The sequence below is a fragment of the Trichomycterus rosablanca genome, chromosome 2 (genome assembly GCF_030014385.1).
Source record: "Trichomycterus rosablanca isolate fTriRos1 chromosome 2, fTriRos1.hap1, whole genome shotgun sequence".
Taxonomy (NCBI): Eukaryota; Metazoa; Chordata; class Actinopteri; order Siluriformes; family Trichomycteridae; genus Trichomycterus; species Trichomycterus rosablanca.
Genome location: NC_085989.1, coordinates 48,800,360 through 48,819,214, shown reverse-complemented (window position 1 = coordinate 48,819,214; position 18,855 = coordinate 48,800,360). Strand labels below are relative to the sequence as shown.

The window sequence follows — 18,855 nt, the reverse complement described above, 5'->3', positions numbered from 1 at the left end:
CTAAGAACTTAGACACGCCCTCTTCTCTGGAGCGTAGGATGATGTAAAATACGTCTACTGGGTTTTTAGACAGACCCTGTGTGTCTGAGGCTGGGCAGGCCAGAGAATTCCTCATTGCTGCTGCTGCAATAGCGGCCTCTGCAGGCTGGTCGTGGCACTGCACAGAGATGATGAAAAACGGAGAGCAGTGCCTGACTCTCTGTATGAGATACTGATCTCTGTGTGAACCTGCCTTGGGCAGTTAAATGAAGTGAGTGGCTACTACACATGTCGAGGGGATACAGCTGGGGAATTGGATACGGCTAAGGGAAAGGCAGAAATACAATAAAGGAAGTAAAGCAGAACTACTGAACCGCTTCTAACTCACATAGTCAAGTGTCCATTTCATCAGCTCCACTTACCATATAGAAGCACTTTGTAGTTCTACAATTACTGACTGTAGTCCATCTGTTTCTCTGCATGCTTTTCACCCTGTTCTTCAATGGTCAGGACCCCCACAAGTCCACCACAGAGCAGGTATTATTTAGGTGGTGGATCATTCTCAGCACTGCAGTGACACTGACATGGTGGTGGTGTGTTAGTGTGTGTTGTGCTTATATGACTGGATCAGACACAGCAGCGCTGCTGGAGTTTTTAAAGACCGTTTCCGCTTCCAACTCACATAGTCAAGTGTGCCTGTCAAGCACCAGACAGGTTGGCAGCACCATTAAGACTCCATCCATGGTGGTTTCCAAATGTTCAGCACGTGATCTGAATTGTGATTGAAGCCTCTGTGCTGTAACAGTTTAGACTGAACACTTTGTGTGTTTTAGGCCTTTAGGAAAACGATGGCTACGTGTAGAGGAGACGTTGACGAGGCGCTCATCTATGCTAAGGTAATTATACACCACGAGTTCTCACCCTGTTGCCCCTGGGCGATGCACCACAGGCAGAGGTATACAGTGGTGCTTGAAAGTTTGTGAACCCTTTAGAATTTTCTATATTTCTGCATAAACATCATCAGATGAAAATATTATACTTGGTCATTTATTTATTGAAGAAAATGATCCAATATTACATATTTGTGAGTATGTGAACCTTTGCTTTCAGTATCTGGTGTGACCCCCTTTGCAGCAATAACTGCAACTAAACGTTTCCGATAACTGTTGATCAGTCCTGCACACCGGCTCGGAGGAATTTTAGCCCATTCCTCCGTACAGAACAGCTTCTACTCTGGGATGTTGGTGGGTTTCCTCACATTAACTGCTCACTTCAGGTCCTTCCACAACATTTCGATTGGATTAAGGTCAGGACTTTGACTTGGCCATTCCAAAACATTAACTTTATTCTTCTTTAACCATTCTTTGTAGAACGACTTGTGTGCTTAGGGTCGTTGTCTTGCTGCATGACCCACCTTCTCTTGAGATTCAGTTCATGGACAGATGTCCTGACATTTTCCTTAAGAATTCTCTGATATAATTCAGAATTCATTGTTCCATCAATGATGGCAAGCCGTCCTGGCCCAGATGCAGCAAAACAGGCCCAAACCATGATACTACCACCACCATGTTTCACAGATGGGATAGGGTTCTTATGCTGGAATGCAGTGTTTTCCTTTCTCCAAACATAACGCTTTTCATTTAAACCAAAAAGTTCTATTTTGGTCTCATCCGTCCACAAAACATTCTTCCAATAGCCTTCTGGCTTGTCCACATGATCTGTAGTAAACTGCAGACAAGCAGCACTGTTCTTTTTGGAGAGCAGTGGCTTTCTCCTTGCAACCCTGCCATGCACACAATTGTTGTTCAGTGTTCTCCTGATGGTGGACTCATGAACATTAACATTAGCCAATGTGAGAGAGGCCTTCAGTTGCTTAGAAGTTACCCTGGGGTGCTTTGTGACCTCGCCGACTATTACACGCCTTGCTCTTGGAGTGATCTTTGATGGTCGACCACTCCTGGGGAGGGTAACAATGGTCTTGAATTTCCTCCATTTGTACACAATCCATCTGACTGTGGATTGGTGGAGTCCAAAGTCTTTAGAGATGGTTTTGTAACCTTTTCCAGCCTGATGAGCATCAACAACATCAGTTCACAAGTTTATATCGAACACAGTCATGGACATTTTAGTGTCTCCAATTCACCTCACTTGCATGTCTTTGGACTGTGGGAGGAAACCGGAGCACCCAGAGGAAACCCACACAGACACGGGGAGAACATGCAAACTCCACACAGAAAGGACCCAGACCGCCCCACTTGGGTATCGAACCCAGGACCTTCTTGCTGTGAGGCGACAGTGCTACCCACTTAGCCACCGTGCTGCCCTGGGTCCTACTATGTCACGTCTATCATTAAATTTCACGTCACTCATAAATTCAATGATAGAATAAATAGAAGCTACGATACACAAGCTACCTTAATAGTTGAATGTAAACCTAGAATATCCAACGACGGTGCGAGACTTTATATTCTGTCTCAAATATGAAATTCTCGTCCTTGTTTTGACCCCCTCCTGCGTCCACATAATCGGTTGTTAGCTTTCCAAACTCAGTTACCTGAGTCGTGATTTTAGCTGCTTTACTTCCACATCTTGGACATTTTGACTAACCGATTGCTAACTGAATTGCCGTAGGCTTGCGAGGACAAACACAAACCTTACATTTAGAATTTCACTGGCCACTAATTAGGTAGGACCTTACTATACTATATACTGCATGGTCAAAAGTATGTGGACGGCGCTCAGGTGGCGCAGCGGTAAAGCACACGCTGTTCACCAGAGCTGAGATCTCGAATACATCGTATCGAATCTCGGCTCTTCCTCGCCGGCTGGGGCTGAGTGGCTGCATGAACACCGATTGGTAGAGAGTGTGATCCTCTGTGCGCAGTGCTCTGCCGCACTGCACTGGTCAAGTGTAGGTGATGAGACGGGTCAGTTGCTGTGCACGTGTCGGAGGGGGCGTGGAGCAGCCTCGTCCTCGCCAATCAGGAGCAGGGACCAGCATTAGTGAGAGGATGATTGACGGGATGAAATTGGATGTGCTAAAGTGGGAGAAAAAGGGGTAAAATGATATATATAAAAAAAAAATAAGTATGTGGACACACCTTCTAATTCTGGACGTCAGGTATTTTAGCCACACCCACTGCCAGTGTGTATTACATTTACATTTTTGGCATTTAGCAGATGCTTTTATCCAAAGCGACTTACAATTATGACTGAACACGATTTTGAGCAGTTGAGGGTTAAGGGCCTTGGCAGTGGTGGGGCTTGAACCGGCAACCTTCTGGACAAGTCCAGTACCTTAACCACTGAGCTATCACTGCCCTATGTGTATTAAATTGATCGTATAATATACAGGATACGCTTCCAACTTTGTGGAAGATTTCTAGAAGAGTGTTCCAGTTTGTGCGTGTCCATAAATATATGAACCTCCACTGGTCTGCACAGGCATCAACTCTTTAGGATGAACTGAACATCAGTCGAGAGCCAGGGTGGCCGGGTGCTGATGTTGATGTTGCGGTTCATTCCAAAGCTGTTGAGTGGGGCTGAGGTCAGGGTCTCTGTGCAGCTTCTTCATGTCTTTACAGAGCAGGAACAGGAAGGGCCTTCCCTAAACTGTTGCTGCAATGTCGAAAGCATGTGATCTCCTTTATATAACTGATTGATTATACCTGTTAGTAATTGTTGTGGCTGAAACACGTGAATTCAGTAATTAGAAGGGGCGTGAAGTCTAATGCCGTGTTCACGTGTCTGATGTCCGTCTTTCTGTCTCTCAGTTTGATTTTGAGTGTAGGGCGCATGGTGCGAACTTCCTAGCGTATCCGCCGGTGGTCGCTGGCGGGAATCGAGCCAATACTCTTCACTACATCAGTAACAACCAGGTTATCAAGGTAAAGAATTTACACTCTGCTGGCTTATACACCAGCTACCAGTTTTCACATCACTCTGAATGACACTACACTACTGTACTATGTAAATAAACTTGACTTTCTTAATTAGTCCTCTCTTATTTACTCTCTCAGGATGGTGAGATGGTGCTGTTAGATGGAGGATGTGAATATTTCGGCTACGTCAGTGATGTTACACGTACGTGGCCGGTTAATGGAAAGTAAGTGAACTGCTCCACCTCATTTTATTTCTGTATTTACTCCCTTTTTCTTTAAATTTAGTCAAGTTAACTTTATTTATATAGCGCTTTTTACAATAGACTTTGTCTCAAAGCAACTTTACAAAATCCACGACCAACAGATACAAAAACCCCTGTTGAGCAATCCGAGGGTGACTGTGGCAAGGAAAAACTCCCTGAAAATTACAGGAAGAAATCTTGAGAGGAACCAGACTCAGCAGGGCCCATCCTTCTTGGGTGGTCTGGAGGATACTTTAAATAAATAGGATTTACACAAATCATACAAACACAGAATTAAATGATCTAAAAATTATAACTGGTAATAAATAGATAAATAAATAAATAAATAAATAATAATAGAGTTGTTATTCGCTCTAGTCTTCAATAAAGTCTGTAGTGAGTTCTTGTCATTCTTGGTGCAATTACTCCCGACCCGTCACATCCGGCAGGAGCAGCATAGTTGTTACGGCAGTTTCGACTTTAATCCTTAACCTCGGCGGGTAAACAGGTTTCCATCAGAATGCCCTAAAACAATAGAGAATGTAGTTAATAATGTACAATGCTAGTTGAGTAAAACAGTTTTACAGAGAGTTTTAGACTCCGGCAGCCCTAATTATTACAGCATAACCAAAAGGGAGAGCGAGCAGGTAACAAGATCATGAAGGCTTTCACAGGACATCAGCGCCCACCTCTCCTACCCAAACCGGAGTGATCGGACAAGAGAGGCAGAACGACAGCGACCCAACATCCCTGATCACCACAAGTTTCTATGACCAAGAACCCCCAAGCTCTGCGCCTTTGTCTATACTAATCAAAAGCCTGAGAAAATAAATATGTTTTCAGTCTAGACTTAAACATTGAGACGTGTTCGAATCCCGAACAGAGGCAGGAAGATTATTCCAAAGTTGTGGAGCTTTGTAAGAAAATGCTTTTCCACCAGCTGTGGTCTTTTTAATTTTAGGAACTATAAGTAACCCTGCATCTTGTGAACGAAGTGGACGTGCTGGGTTGTAGTGATTAATAAGTTCACTCAGATACTGTGGAGCCAGACCATGTAGCGCTTTATAAGTTAGTAAAAGTATTTTGTAATCAATGCGAAATTTAACTGGCAGCCAGTGTAGAGATGATAGAACAGGAGTAATATGATCACATTTTTTAGTTCTAGTTAGCACTCGAGCTGCTGCATTTTGAACTAACTGGAGTTTGTGTATGGATCTACCAGAGCATCCAGTTAGAAGAGCATTACAATAATCTAACCCAGAAGTTATAAACGCATGGATCAGTTTTTCAGCGTCATTAACAGATAGTATATTTCTTATTTTAGAGATATTACACAAATGATAGAAAGCAACTCTAGTAATATTATTAATGTGTGTATCAAAGGAGAGATCTGAATCTATTGTGACACCCAAGTTTTTTACATCTGGACTGGGAGTAACAGAGAAAGTGTTTAGGTTTAGCACCAGGTTAGACAACTTGTCTCTTGCAGCTTTAGAGCCAACAAGTAAAACCTCTGTTTTATCTGAATTAAGTAAAAGAAAATTACACGACATCCAGTTTTTTATGTCATTTACACAATCTTCTATCTTACTGATTGTGTCGGTATCATTTGGTTTGGCTGATATATACAGCTGTGTGTCATCTGCATAGCAGTGACATTTTATGCCATGTTTATGAATAATTTCACCTAGTGGAAGTATATAGAGTGTAAATAATAGCGGTCCCAGTACTGACCCCTGTGGAACACCACAATTTACTTTTGTAGTTTCCGAGCATTTATTATTTACATAAACAAATTGCGAGCGGTCAGTCAAATATGATTGAAACCAAGAGAGTGCGAGTCCTTTAACACCTACTGTATTTTCTAGCCTCTCCAGTAAGATGTTATGATCGACCGTATCAAACGCTGCACTAAGATCTAATAGAACAAGAAAAGAGACACATCCATTATCAGAAGACATTAACAACTCGTTAACTACTCTAATTAATGCGGTTTCGGTACTATGATTGGGTCTAAACCCTGATTGAAATTTTTCATGAATACAATTTTCATTCAAATAAGAACATAATTGTTTGGAAACGACTTTTTCTAATATCTTAGAGACAAAAGGAAGGTTTGAAATTGGCCTATAATTAGATAAAACATGTGGATCAAGATTAGGTTTTTTAATCAGGGGTTTAATAACGGCACTTTTAAACAATTTAGGTACATACCCAAGGCTAAGGGATGCATTGATTAATGTAAGCAGGGGCTCTACAATAGCTGGGAGTAAATCTTTAAGTAAACGAGTTGGAACAGGATCGAGTATACACGATGATGACTTCGATGATTTAATCAACACAGTTAGTTCATTTTGGGAGATTGGATTAAAGGAATTTAGTTGGATTAACTCGTTACTGTTATCATCACTGTTATCACCAATGCTGCTCGGAGTGAGTCCATACTTAACATTGGCAAGTGACACACTCTGACTCTGAAGTCGTATTTTTTCTATCTTGTCATTAAAGAATTTTAAAAAATCATCGCTGGTACAGTCAGGCGGTATATTAGATTCAGTTTCATTGGCGTTTTTAGTTAATTTGGACACTGTCTCAAAAAGGAATCTGGGATTGTTTTTATTTTTCTCTATTAGGGACGAATAATATAAAGATTTAGCTTTTATAAGTGCATGTTTATACTCAGTTAGAGCATCTTTCCAAGCAATCTTATACACCTCCAGTGTAGTGTGACGCCACTTGCGTTCTAATTTCCGTGCTGCATGTTTAAGTGCGCATGTGTGGTCATTGTACCAAGGAGCAAGTTTTTTCTCCCTAATCAGTTTAGTTTTGAGTGGGGCTACGTTATCTAAGGTTGTGCGCAGTACGGTCTCTAGGTTTTGAGTTGCCTGATCTAGTTCTTTAGGTTCTGATGCTGGTATATTTGGTAATTCTGGTAGGCAGTTTATGAACGCTGCTGCAGTTGCAGATGTAATAGTGCGCTTACATTTAAAACGATTTGGTTGCTGTATATTATTGGACAGGGACACTTCATATATTAGTAGGGAGTGATCAGAGATTAAGTCATTCTGTGGTACGATTACCAGGTTGTCTATGTTTATACCATAAGTAAGTATTAAATCTAAGGTATGTTTACAGCGGTGAGTGGGTCCTTTGATTCTAAAATAGAATCAAAAGCAATTTTGAGTGGATTACACTCAACGAATATTAAAGTCACCAACAATTAAAGCTTTTTTAGTTGATAAAACTAATTTAGAAAGAAAATCGGCAAATTCGTTAAGAAATTCTGAGTAAGGACCAGGGGGTCGATAAACAGTAACCAGCTTAAACATACTAGTTTTATCAGATGAACATTTATTGGCTATGTCAGAGATAAGAACTTCAAACAAGTTTGTTAGGGGAGATGATTTTAGTCATCTAGATGATGAATTTAGTCATAGCCAGTTACTCTTCTGCTGCTGGAGACCCATATTGCGTCTGAGGAGGGTATATTCACCTGACACGCCGTCCCTCTGTCGTCCCTTCTTATTCGCTCTTACTTCGGTGGATTGGCGCGTGAGGCCGGTCTTGTGCATGGAGAGTCACGACCTAATCTCCACGTTCCTCCACTTCTGTACAGGCGCCTAACCTGGGTCCTTACTGACCCCGCCCACTTTTTAGTCCATTTTCCCCCATCCAGCTGATTTTGTCACTTGTGTCCACTAGGGGGTGCCCAGCTGACCGACAGCAGAGACGATGTTCAACAGACTCAGAGAGTCCAGATTCCCAGCGCTGGTGCGCTATAGGAATATCCCACCGTCATTCTTTTTTATATATATTTTTTTATTTATGCATTTTTTCACCTTTTTCTCCCTTTAAGCGTGTCCAATTGCCTGATTGTGTCATGCTTCCTCTCCACCAATGCCGATCCCTGCTCTGATTGAGGAGAACGAAGCTAACCCACGCCCCCTCCGACACGTGGGCAGCAACCGTATGCATCTTATCACCTACACTTTGACCAGTGCAGTGCAGCTCAGAGTTGTGTACGGAGAGACACACCCTAAGAGCACTCTTTTCTCATCTCTGTGCAGGCGCCATCAATCAGCCAGCAGAGGTCGTAATTGCAGCAGTCATGGGAGAGAGACCCCATCCGGCTTAGTCCCGCCCATATCTGAACAACAGGCCAATCGTTGTTCGTGTGGCCGCTCAGCCTTAGCCGACAGGCAGAGCTGAGATTCGATACGATGTATTCGAGATCCCAGCTCTAATTCCAGCGTGTGTTTTTACCGCTGCGCCACCTCCCGCCGTCATTCTTAATACACTTTTGTATTGCATTGCTAACGTGCAGTAATTACTGTGAAACTCCAGACACAAACTTGAGAAATTAGTGGCACCCTTGGTCCCATGGTAAATAAACCTGAAATAAAATGTGACGTGTGCCACAGATCACCAGTCAGTCATTGTACTCTTTGATCCACAGAAATCTGAGCTGGAGTCATTTTTTAAACAACTTCAGGTCCCAAGATCATCACAAACACTTATTGTACAAACTGCTTATAAGTACAAATCACATGGAATAGTAGTCTTTTTGCCAAGGATGGGAAGTCAACACAAATTGACCTGGATGGTAAACTGTTCGTCTGTTCGAATCTTCTGCTTATAAAGTGGTACTTTAAAGTTCTCCTGAGGTTTTTGCTGATCCTGTGGACTGTGTAAAGTTCATCAGGTAATCAAAGAGGATTTGTCCATGATGATCAGAAGCGTGTTTGAAAACGCACAGACAAGTCATTCAAACCCAACAATACTGCACCTACTGTAAAGAGTGGTGGTGGTAGTATTTTTTGTTTTGTATGGCTGCTTTACTGGTGCCTCACAGAAGCCAGATTACCTCAGTTCCTTAGAAGGTGTAGCTCAGTGGTTAAGGTAGGACTAGTAATTGGAAGGCCACATTTGTCAGCTTGCCACTGTTGGGCCCTCAAGCAAGGCCCTTAACATTCAATTGCTTAGACAACATACTGTCACAGTACTGTAAGTCACTTTGGATACAAATCGTCTGCAAAATGCTGAAAATGTAAAATTTAGAAGAGGTGCTGGAGGCGCCCAGGTGGAGCGGTGGAATATTCCACTAGCACACCAGCGCTGGGATTCTGGACTCCCCGAGTTTAAATCTCAGCTCTGCTATCAATCTGCTGGACGGGAAAAAACTGGGCTAAAAAGTGGGTGTTGCCTTCGACGCTGTGTAAGGACCCTGGTCAGAAGTGGAGGAACGTGGAGATCAACATGTGACTCTCTGTGCGTGAGACCGACCTCACGCCAATCCACAGAAATACGGGCAAATAAGAGAGAAATACGGGAGTGTGTGTCAGGCAAATATACCCTCCGTAGACGCCATCTTAGTCCCTCCCCATCAGCGGAAGAGTAATCGGCTACGACTAAACTGGGAGAAAAGGACAGAAAATGCATCAAAAAATAGTAGTGCAGGTGAGGCATTCAAACCCAACAACTCTGCACCTACTGTAAAGCATGGTGGTGGTAGTATTTTGCTGTGTGACTGCTTTACTTTCTTACAGGCTGTAGGGAGGTAGGATCTTAGGGGGGAATTGCATCCAACCGGACAGTGAAACAGTTTTTAATGACAAATCTAATATAATATAAATATTATATCCACACGGTCCGGATTTGGCCGAATTTGTGGACTGGACTGAAAAAATTCAGACCAAAAAAAACCCAAGAAGTTTGATTGAACTTGGCTTATGGTTAACAAAAGTCATTCATTCAGTCACAAAAAGAGAACTGTTACAGAAATCATTTACTCACTGGGCTGGGCGGCAGCATGAACAACGATTGGCTGTTGTTCAGGTTTAGGGGTAAAAAGTCGGATCATAGGTCCTCATAACTGGTGCGACTGCGGCCCCTGCTGGCTGACTGATGGCGCCTGCACAGGGCTGAGGAATGGTGCTGATGGGGGTGTGGCCCCCCCATGCACAGTGCCCGTCAAGTGTATGAACTCGACTCGTGCAGGTGAAAAAATGCAGTCTGTACTGACTGTACGTACGCATGTCGGTTGAGAGGCGTTCTTAGTCAGCGGTGAAGGATCGAATCAGTATAGAGGAGCAATCAGGGTAATTGGACACGACTAGACTGAGGGATAAAAACTGGGGGAAAAAGGAGGGGGAAAAAATATAAATATATATATACAGGGGTTGGACAAAATAACTGAAACACCTGGTTTTAGACCACAATAATTTATTAGTATGGTGTAGGGCCTCCTTTTGCGGCCAATACAGCGTCAATTCGTCTTGGAAATGACATATACAAGTCCTGCACAGTGGTCAGAGGGATTTTAAGCCATTCTTCTTGCAGGATAGTGGCCAGGTCACTACGTGATGCTGGTGGAGGAAAACGTTTCCTGACTCGCTTCTCCAAAACACCCCAAAGTGGCTCAATAATATTTAGATCTGGTGACTGTGCAGGCCATGGGAGATGTTCAACTTCACTTTCATGTTCATCAAACCAATCTTTCACCAGTCTTGCTGTGTGTATTGGTGCATTGTCATCCTGATACACGGCACCGCCATTGGATGCACATGGTCCTCCAGAATGGTTCGGTAGTCCTTGGCAGTGACGCGCCCATCTAGCACAAGTATTGGGCCAAGGGAATGCCATGATATGGCAGCCCAAACCATCACTGATCCACCCCCATGCTTCACTCTGGGCATGCAACAGTCTGGGTGGTACGCTTCTTTGGGGCTTCTCCACACCGTAACTCTCCCGGATGTGGGGAAAACAGTAAAGGTGGACTCATCAGAGAACAATACATGTTTCACATTGTCCACAGCCCAAGATTTGCGCTCCTTGCACCATTGAAACCGACGTTTGGCATTGGCACGAGTGACCAAAGGTTTGGCTATAGCAGCCCGGCCGTGTATATCGACCCTGTGGAGCTCCCGACGGACAGTTCTGGTGGAAACAGGAGAGTTGAGGTGCACATTTAATTCTGCCGTGATTTGGGCAGCCGTGGTTTTATGTTTTTTTGGATACAATCCGGGTTAGCACCCGAACATCCCTTTCAGACAGCTTCCTCTTGCGTCCACAGTTAATCCTGTTGGATGTGGTTTGTCCTTCTTGGTGGTATGCTGACATTACCCTGGATACCGTGGCTCTTGATACATCACAAAGACTTGCTGTCTTGGTCACAGATGTGCCAGCAAGACGTGCACCAACAATTTGTCCTCTTTTGAACTCTGGTATGTCACCCATAATGTTGTGTGCATTGCAATATTTTGAGCAAAACTGTGCTCGTACCCTGCTAATTGAACCTTCACACTCTGCTCTTACTGGTGCAATGTGCAATTAATGAAGATTGGCCACCAGACTGGTCCAATTTAGCCATGAAACCTACCACTCTAAAATGACAGGTGTTTCAATTATTTTGTCCAACCCCTGTATATATAAAAAATAAATCATTTACTCAACTCCTTTAAAACTGTCATAAAGCGTTTCTTAACTTTTAAGCTGCTATTTACATTTACATTTTCGGTGTTTAGCAGACGCTTTTATCCAAAGCAACTTACAGTTATGACTGAACACAATTTTGAGTAATTGAGGGTGAAGGGCCTTGCTCAAGGGTCCAACAGTGGCAACTTGGCAGTGGTGGGGCTTGAACCGGCAACCTTTTGATTACTAGTCCAGTACCTTAACCACTGAGCTATCACTGCCCTTTGCCCACTGCTGTTGCTGATGCACTGTATGTCGCTGTAAGACACCTGATCATGATCGACTTCAGGTGTGTCCAAACTACGGCCTGTTACCGTTTGTTAAAACAGCTCGCATGTATTTTAGAATTAGAAGTTGTGCCGCTATTAATTAGGTTAAAAAAATTTGTTTGACCTCTGGGTGTTGCGGATCTAAAACTCTCCCCGTCTTCTTTCCCCCGACTGAAAACATTAACGTTACACCTACATTAACGTTCCCCAGTTTTTGGATAAACACGACGTGTTCATGAACTGGTGAGTGAAATCGGCAAAATCTGAGTTTACAGACACTGTGGACGATAGATCATGAATCACTCAAATAAAAGGACGCGTTATTGTTAGTAATCAGGAGCTCTGTTATATTTGTTTTATTGCTAAAGACTCTGGGGCCCTGTGTTTGTATATTTTACCACAAGAAAAGGCAAGGCAAGGCAAGTTTATTTGTATAGCATTTCATACACAGTGGCAATTCAAAGTGCTTTACATAAGGAAAAAAAGTTAATTAAAAGCATTAAAACATTCCTGAGATCTAGAACCTCAGAAAGACTTCTTGCAAACATTTAGTTACAATTAAGAGAGCATGAAATTCAAACGAGAGATAAAAAATTAAGAACATGAAAAATTAAAAGAAAATATTGTAAAATATGCCCTACAATTTGGGAAATACGAAATTAAAACAAGAGATAAGCAATTACAACATGAAAACTAAAAGAAAATATAGTAAAATATACACTACAATTTAGAATGTACACTATAAAAAGAATTATTAAGAGCATGAAAAACTAAAAGAAATATGGTAAAATGAGGGTAATAGCAAAAAAAAATTGAAGTCAATCATAGGCACAAGAAAAAAGAAAAGTTTTTAACAAGAAAAGTTTGGACACTCTTGATCTACTTGGACATCCCATTTGAAAAGCCAACGCTCCTCTGGGAGGACTTTCCACAAGATTGGAATGTGTCTGTGGGAATTACTTATTCAGTTCCTGGTAAATTGTTGCTGGATGGAGGTGGATTGAATGCTAGATGTGACTGCCTCTGGACCTACTGCGACACTGATCAGAATGAATTAGTAGCCAAAAATGAACGAATGTTGTTGTTTTTTTTTTTTTATGACATGATCATGGCACAACTGGGAATTTGAACCCTGAACCCCAGCACTTTTTAAAAAAATGTCAATACTACGTAGTTTAATGCCAGCCTACTACTGCATAGACCTGGGTTCGAGTCTCAGTGCTGCCATTGGCCTGGCAGAGCGGTGGACAAACACAGAGAGCATAGCGTGACCTTCCTCCTGTGATGTTTAAAGCGTTTGATGTCTGAATTTGGGATGCGGCAGGTTCACCGAGGTGCAGCGGGAGGTGTACGAGGCCGTGCTGGAGGTCCAGCTGGCGTGTTTGTCTCTCTGTGCTCCCGGGGTCAGTCTGGATCACATCTACTCCACCATGCTCACCCTGCTGGCCAAACAGCTCCGGCGACTACGAGTGGTGCCACCTGATGCCAACGACGCAGACGCCGTCAGGGTACGTGGTTCACGCAAAACTCTTCTGTGCAAAAGTTTGGACACCCCTGCTAATTACTGAGCTCAGGTTTTGCTTATAGGTACGACGTGCTTCTGACTTTGAACCGACAGTTTGGGGAAGGTCCTTTCCTGTATGGTCATGTTCCAGCGTGACTATTTCTCCATCCACAAAGCGTGAACCATAAAGATTTGGATCGGTGTCCATGAACCTCAACCAAATTGGAAACATTTGGGACGAATTGGAATCACTTGTGTTTAAAATTAGTGCATAAAATCACAAATGCTCTTTCCGTTCTGGCCGAGGAGAGCTACAGACTATCACGCACCTTGTCCGAGGTGTGCGTTCTCATCGTGCTGTGCTTTAACCCCAGCCTTCATCCGTCCTCCCCTCCCTCAGACACGACCGAGTATACCTGACCGTCTAGAGCTAGAGCGCTCCTCAACAATGAGCTAGGGTGTTAGACTGCAAAATGGGCACAAATTCCAACAGGCACATTCCAAGAAGAGTGAATGATTGAAAAGCTGCCAGGGTTTGAAAGCTTTTAATACATTTGGGTAGTGATGGTAAACGTTCGTCCGATTTGGTCCCATAGTAAGCCGCTCCTAATTGGTCGATGTGATAAACGGGCGCTGGAGGTCACTCAGTACTGGACGCTCTAATGCCACATTCTGTCCACTAATCGCATCTCTCTGTCTCTTTGTCTGTTTTCGGGACGTCCAGGCTGCCCGGCGGTTCTGTCCACACCACGTGGGTCATTATCTGGGCATGGACGTTCACGACACCCCGGATCTGTCTCGCTCTCAGCCTCTGCAGCCTGGGATGGTCATCACCGTCGAACCCGGTGAGCATGTTAACATTTACAGCATTTAGCAGGTGCTTTTATCAAAAAAAACAAAAACATTTAAGGGGTTAAGGGCCTTGCTCAGGGGCCCAAGTGTGGAAGCTTGCCGATGGTGGGGCTTGAACAGGCTACCTTCTGTTTACTAGTCCAGTATCTTAACCGCTGAGCTACCACTGCCCCACAATTCAATTAATGTGTGTATGTGTACAGTGTATCACAAAAGTGAGTACACCCCTCACATTTCTGCAGATATTTAAGTATATCTTTTCATGGGACAACACTGACAAAATGACACTTTGACACAATGAAAAGTAGTCTGTGTGCAGCTTATATAACAGTGTAAATTTATTCTTCCCTCAAAATAACTCAATATACAGCCATTAATGTCTAAACCACCGGCAACAAAAGTGAGTACACCCCTAAGAGACTACACCCCTAAATGTCCAAATTGAGCACTGCTTGTCATTTTCCCTCCAAAATGTCATGTGACTTGTTAGTGTTACTAGGTCTCAGGTGTGCATAGGGAGCAGGTGTGTTCAATTTAGTAGTACAGCTCTCACACTCTCTCATACTGGTCACTGAAAGTTCCAACATGGCACCTCATGGCAAAGAACTCTCTGAGGATCTTAAAAGACGAATTGTTGCGCTACATGAAGATGGCCAAGGCTACAAGAAGATTGCCAACACCCTGAAACTGAGCTGCAGCACAGTGGCCAAGATCATCCAGCGTTTTAAAAGAGCAGGGTCCACTCAGAACAGACCTCGCGTTGGTCGTCCATAGAAGCTGAGTGCACGTGCTCAGTGTCACATCCAACTGCTGTCTTTGAAAGATAGGCGCAGGAGTGCTGTCAGCATTGCTGCAGAGATTGAAAAGGTGTGGGGTCAGCCTGTCAGTGCTCAGACCATACGCCGCACACTACATCAAATTGGTCTGCATGGCTGTCACCCCAGAAGGAAGCCTCTTCTGAAGTCTCTACACAAGAAAGCCCGCAAACAGTTTGCTGAAGACATGTCAACAAAGGACATGAATTACTGGAACCATGTCCTATGGTCTGATGAGACCAAGATTAATTTGTTTGGTTCAGATGGTCTCAAGCATGTGTGGCGGCAATCAGGTGAGGAGTACAAAGATAAGTGTGTCATGCCTACAGTCAAGCATGGTGGTGGGAATGCCATGGTCTGGGGCTGCATGAGTGCAGCAGGTGTTGGGGAGTTACATTTCATTGAGGGACACATGAACTCCAATATGTACTGTGAAATACTGAAGCAGAGCATGATCCCCTCCCTCCGGAAACTGGGTCGCAGGGCAGTGTTCCAGCATGATAATGACCCCAAACACACCTCTAAGACGACCACTGCTTTATTGAAGAGGCTGAGGGTAAAGGTGATGGACTGGCCAAGCATGTCTCCAGACCTAAACCCAATAGAACATCTTTGGGGCATCCTCAAGCGGAAGGTGGAGGAGCGCAAAGTCTCGAATATCCGCCAGCTCCGTGATGTCGTCATGGAGGAGTGGAAAAGCATTCCAGTGGCAACCTGTGAAGCTCTGGTAAACTCCATGCCCAGGAGAGTTAAGGCAGTTCTGGGAAATAATGGTGGCCACACAAAATATTGACACTTCAGGAACTTTCACTAAGGGGTGTACTCACTTTTGTTGCCGGTGGTTTAGACATTAATGGCTGTATATTGAGTTATTTTGAGGGAAGAATAAATTTACATTGTTATATAAGCTGCACACAGACTACTTTTCATTGTGTCAAAGTGTCATTTTGTCAGTGTTGTCCCATGAAAAGATATACTTAAATATCTGCAGAAATGTGAGGGGTGTACTCACTTTTGTGATACACTGTATGTATGTTTGAGTGTGTGTGTGCGTGTGTATGTGTATGTGTGTGTATGTTTGAGTGTATGTGTGTGTGTGTATGTGTGTGTGTGAATGTATGTGTGTGAATGTGTAAGTGTATGTGAGATTGTGTATGTTTGAGTGTGTGTATGTGTGTATGTGTGTGAATGTACAGTGGGGCCAAAAAGTATTTAGTCAGCCACTGATTGTGCAGGTTCTCCTACTTAGAAAGATGAGAGAGGTCTGTAATTTTCATCATAGGTACACTTCAACTATGAGAGACAAAATGAGAAAAAAAATCCAGGAAATCACATTGTAGGATTTTTAAAGAATTTATTTGTAAATTATGGTGGAAAATAAGTATTTGGTCAATAACAAAAGTTCAACTCAATACTTTGTAACATAACCTTTGTTGGCAATGACAGAGGTCAAACGTTTCCTGTAAGTCTTCACCAGGTTTGCACACACCGTAGCTGGTATTTTGGCCCATTCCTCCATGCAGATCTCCTCTAGAGCAGTGATGTTTTGGGGCTGTCGCTGGGCAACACAGACTTTCAACTCCCTCCACAAATTTTCTATGGGGTTGAGGTCTGGAGACTAGCTAGGCCACTCCAGGACCTTGAAATGCTTTTTACGGAGCCACTCCTTCGTTGCCCGAGCGGTGTGTTTGGGATCATTGTCATGCTGGAAGACCCAGCCACGTTCCATCTTCAGTGCTCTCACTGATGGAAGGAGGTTTTGGCTTAAAATCTCACGATACATGGCCCCGTTCATTCTTCCCTTAACACGGATCAGTCGTCCTGTCCCCTTTGCAGAAAAACAGCCCCAAAGCATGATGTTTCCACCCCATGCTTCACAGTAGGTATGGTGTACTTGGGATGCAACTCAGCATTCTTCTTCCTCCAAACACGACGAGTGAGTTTTTACCAAAAAGTTCCATTTTGGTTTTATCTGACCACATGATATTCTCCCAATCCTCTTCTGGATCATCCATAAGCTCTCTGGCAAACTTCAGACGGGCCTGGACATGTACTGGCTTAAGCAGGGGGACACGTCTGGCACTGCAGGATTTGAGTCCCTCTCGGCGTAGTGTGTTACTGATGGTAGCCTTTGTTACTTTGGTCCCAGCTCTCTGCAGGTCATTCATCAGGTCCCTCCGTGTAGTTCTGGGATTTTTGCTCACCGTTCTCATGATCATTTTGACCCCACGGGATCAAGGGAGATTATCAATGGTCTTGTATGTCTTCCATTTTCTTACAATTGCTCCCACAGTTGATTTATTTACACCAACCTGCTTGCCTATTGTAGATTCACTCTTCCCAGCCTGGTGCAGGTCTACAATTTTCTTCCTGGTGTCCTTCGACAGCTCTTTGGTCTTGGCCATGGTTGAGTTTGGAGTCTGACTGTTTGAGGCTGTGGACAGGTGTCTTTTATACAGATAATGATGTCAAACAGGTGCCATTAATACAGGTAACGAGTGGAGGACAGAAGAGCTTCTTAAAGAAGAAGTTACAGGTCTGTGAGAGCCAGAAATCTTGCTTGTTTGTTATTGACCAAATACTTATTTACCACCATAATTTACAAATAAATTCTTTAAAAATCCTACAATGTGATTTCCTGGATTTTTTTCTCCTCATTTTGTCTCTCATAGTTGAAGTGTACCTATGATGAAAATTACAGACCTCTCTCATCTTTCTAAGTAGGAGAACCTGCACAATCAGTGGCTAACTAAATACTTTTTGGCCCCACTGTATGTGTGTGAATGTGTAAGTGTATGTGAGATTGTGTATGTTTGAGTGTGTGTGTGTATGTTTGTGTGTATGTTTGAGTGTTTGAGTGTGTGTGTGTGTGTATGTATGTATGTGTGTGTGTATGTGTGTGAATGTGTAAGTGTATGTGAGATTGTGTATGTTTGAGTGTGTGTGTATGTTTGTTTGTGTGTGTGTGTGTGTGACTGTGTGTGAATGTGTGTGTGTGTGGTGTGTGAATGTATGTATGTGTAAGTGTATGTGAGATTGTGTATGTATGTGTGTGTGTGAGTGTATGTGTCTGTGTATGTAAATGAGTGTGTGTATGTGTGTGTATATATATATATATATATATATATACAGTGTATCACAAAAGTGAGTACACCCCTCACATTTCTGCAGATATTTAGGTATATCTTTTCATGGGACAACACTGACAAAATGACACTTGGACACAATGAAAAGTAGTCTGTGTGCAGCTTATATAACAGTGTAAATTTATTCTTCCCTCAAAATAACTCAATATACAGCCATTAATGTCTAAACCACCGGCAACAAAAGTGAGTACACCCCTAAGAGACTACACCCCTAAATGTCCAAATTGAGCACTGCTTGTCATTTTCCCTCCAAAATGTCATGTGATTTGTTAGTGTTACTAGGTCTCAGGTGTGCATAGGGAGCAGGTGTGTTCAATTTAGTAGTACAGCTCTCACACTCTCTCATACTGGTCACTGAAAGTTCCAACATGGCACCTCATGGCAAAGAACTCTCTGAGGATCTTAAAAGACGAATTGTTGCGCTACATGAAGATGGCCAAGGCTACAAGAAGATTGCCAACACCCTGAAACTGAGCTGCAGCACAGTGGCCAAGATCATCCAGCGTTTTAAAAGAGCAGGGTCCACTCAGAACAGACCTCGCGTTGGTCGTCCAAAGAAGCTGAGTGCACGTGCTCAGCGTCACATCCAACTGCTGTCTTTGAAAGATAGGCGCAGGAGTGCTGTCAGCATTGCTGCAGAGATTGAAAAGGTGGGGGGTCAGCCTGTCAGTGCTCAGACCATACGCCGCACACT

General features: G+C 43.3%; 1 protein-coding gene across 3 annotated transcripts in view; it reads left to right on the top strand.

Annotated features, from left to right (window-relative positions):
* The window catches only part of xpnpep3 (X-prolyl aminopeptidase 3, mitochondrial), a 35,638-nt gene that overhangs the window by 14,826 nt on the left and 1,957 nt on the right, over positions 1-18,855 (top strand). For 2 of the 3 annotated variants that reach the window (XM_063016993.1, XM_063017002.1), the window contains exons 6-10: positions 813-875; positions 3,753-3,866; positions 3,999-4,084; positions 13,169-13,352; positions 14,073-14,193. In XM_063016993.1, the coding sequence (XP_062873063.1) occupies positions 813-875; positions 3,753-3,866; positions 3,999-4,084; positions 13,169-13,352; positions 14,073-14,193 (568 nt within the window). The remainder of the gene's footprint in view (positions 1-812; positions 876-3,752; positions 3,867-3,998; positions 4,085-13,168; positions 13,353-14,072; positions 14,194-18,855) is intronic. The other variant, XM_063017012.1, reaches the window with a different exon arrangement.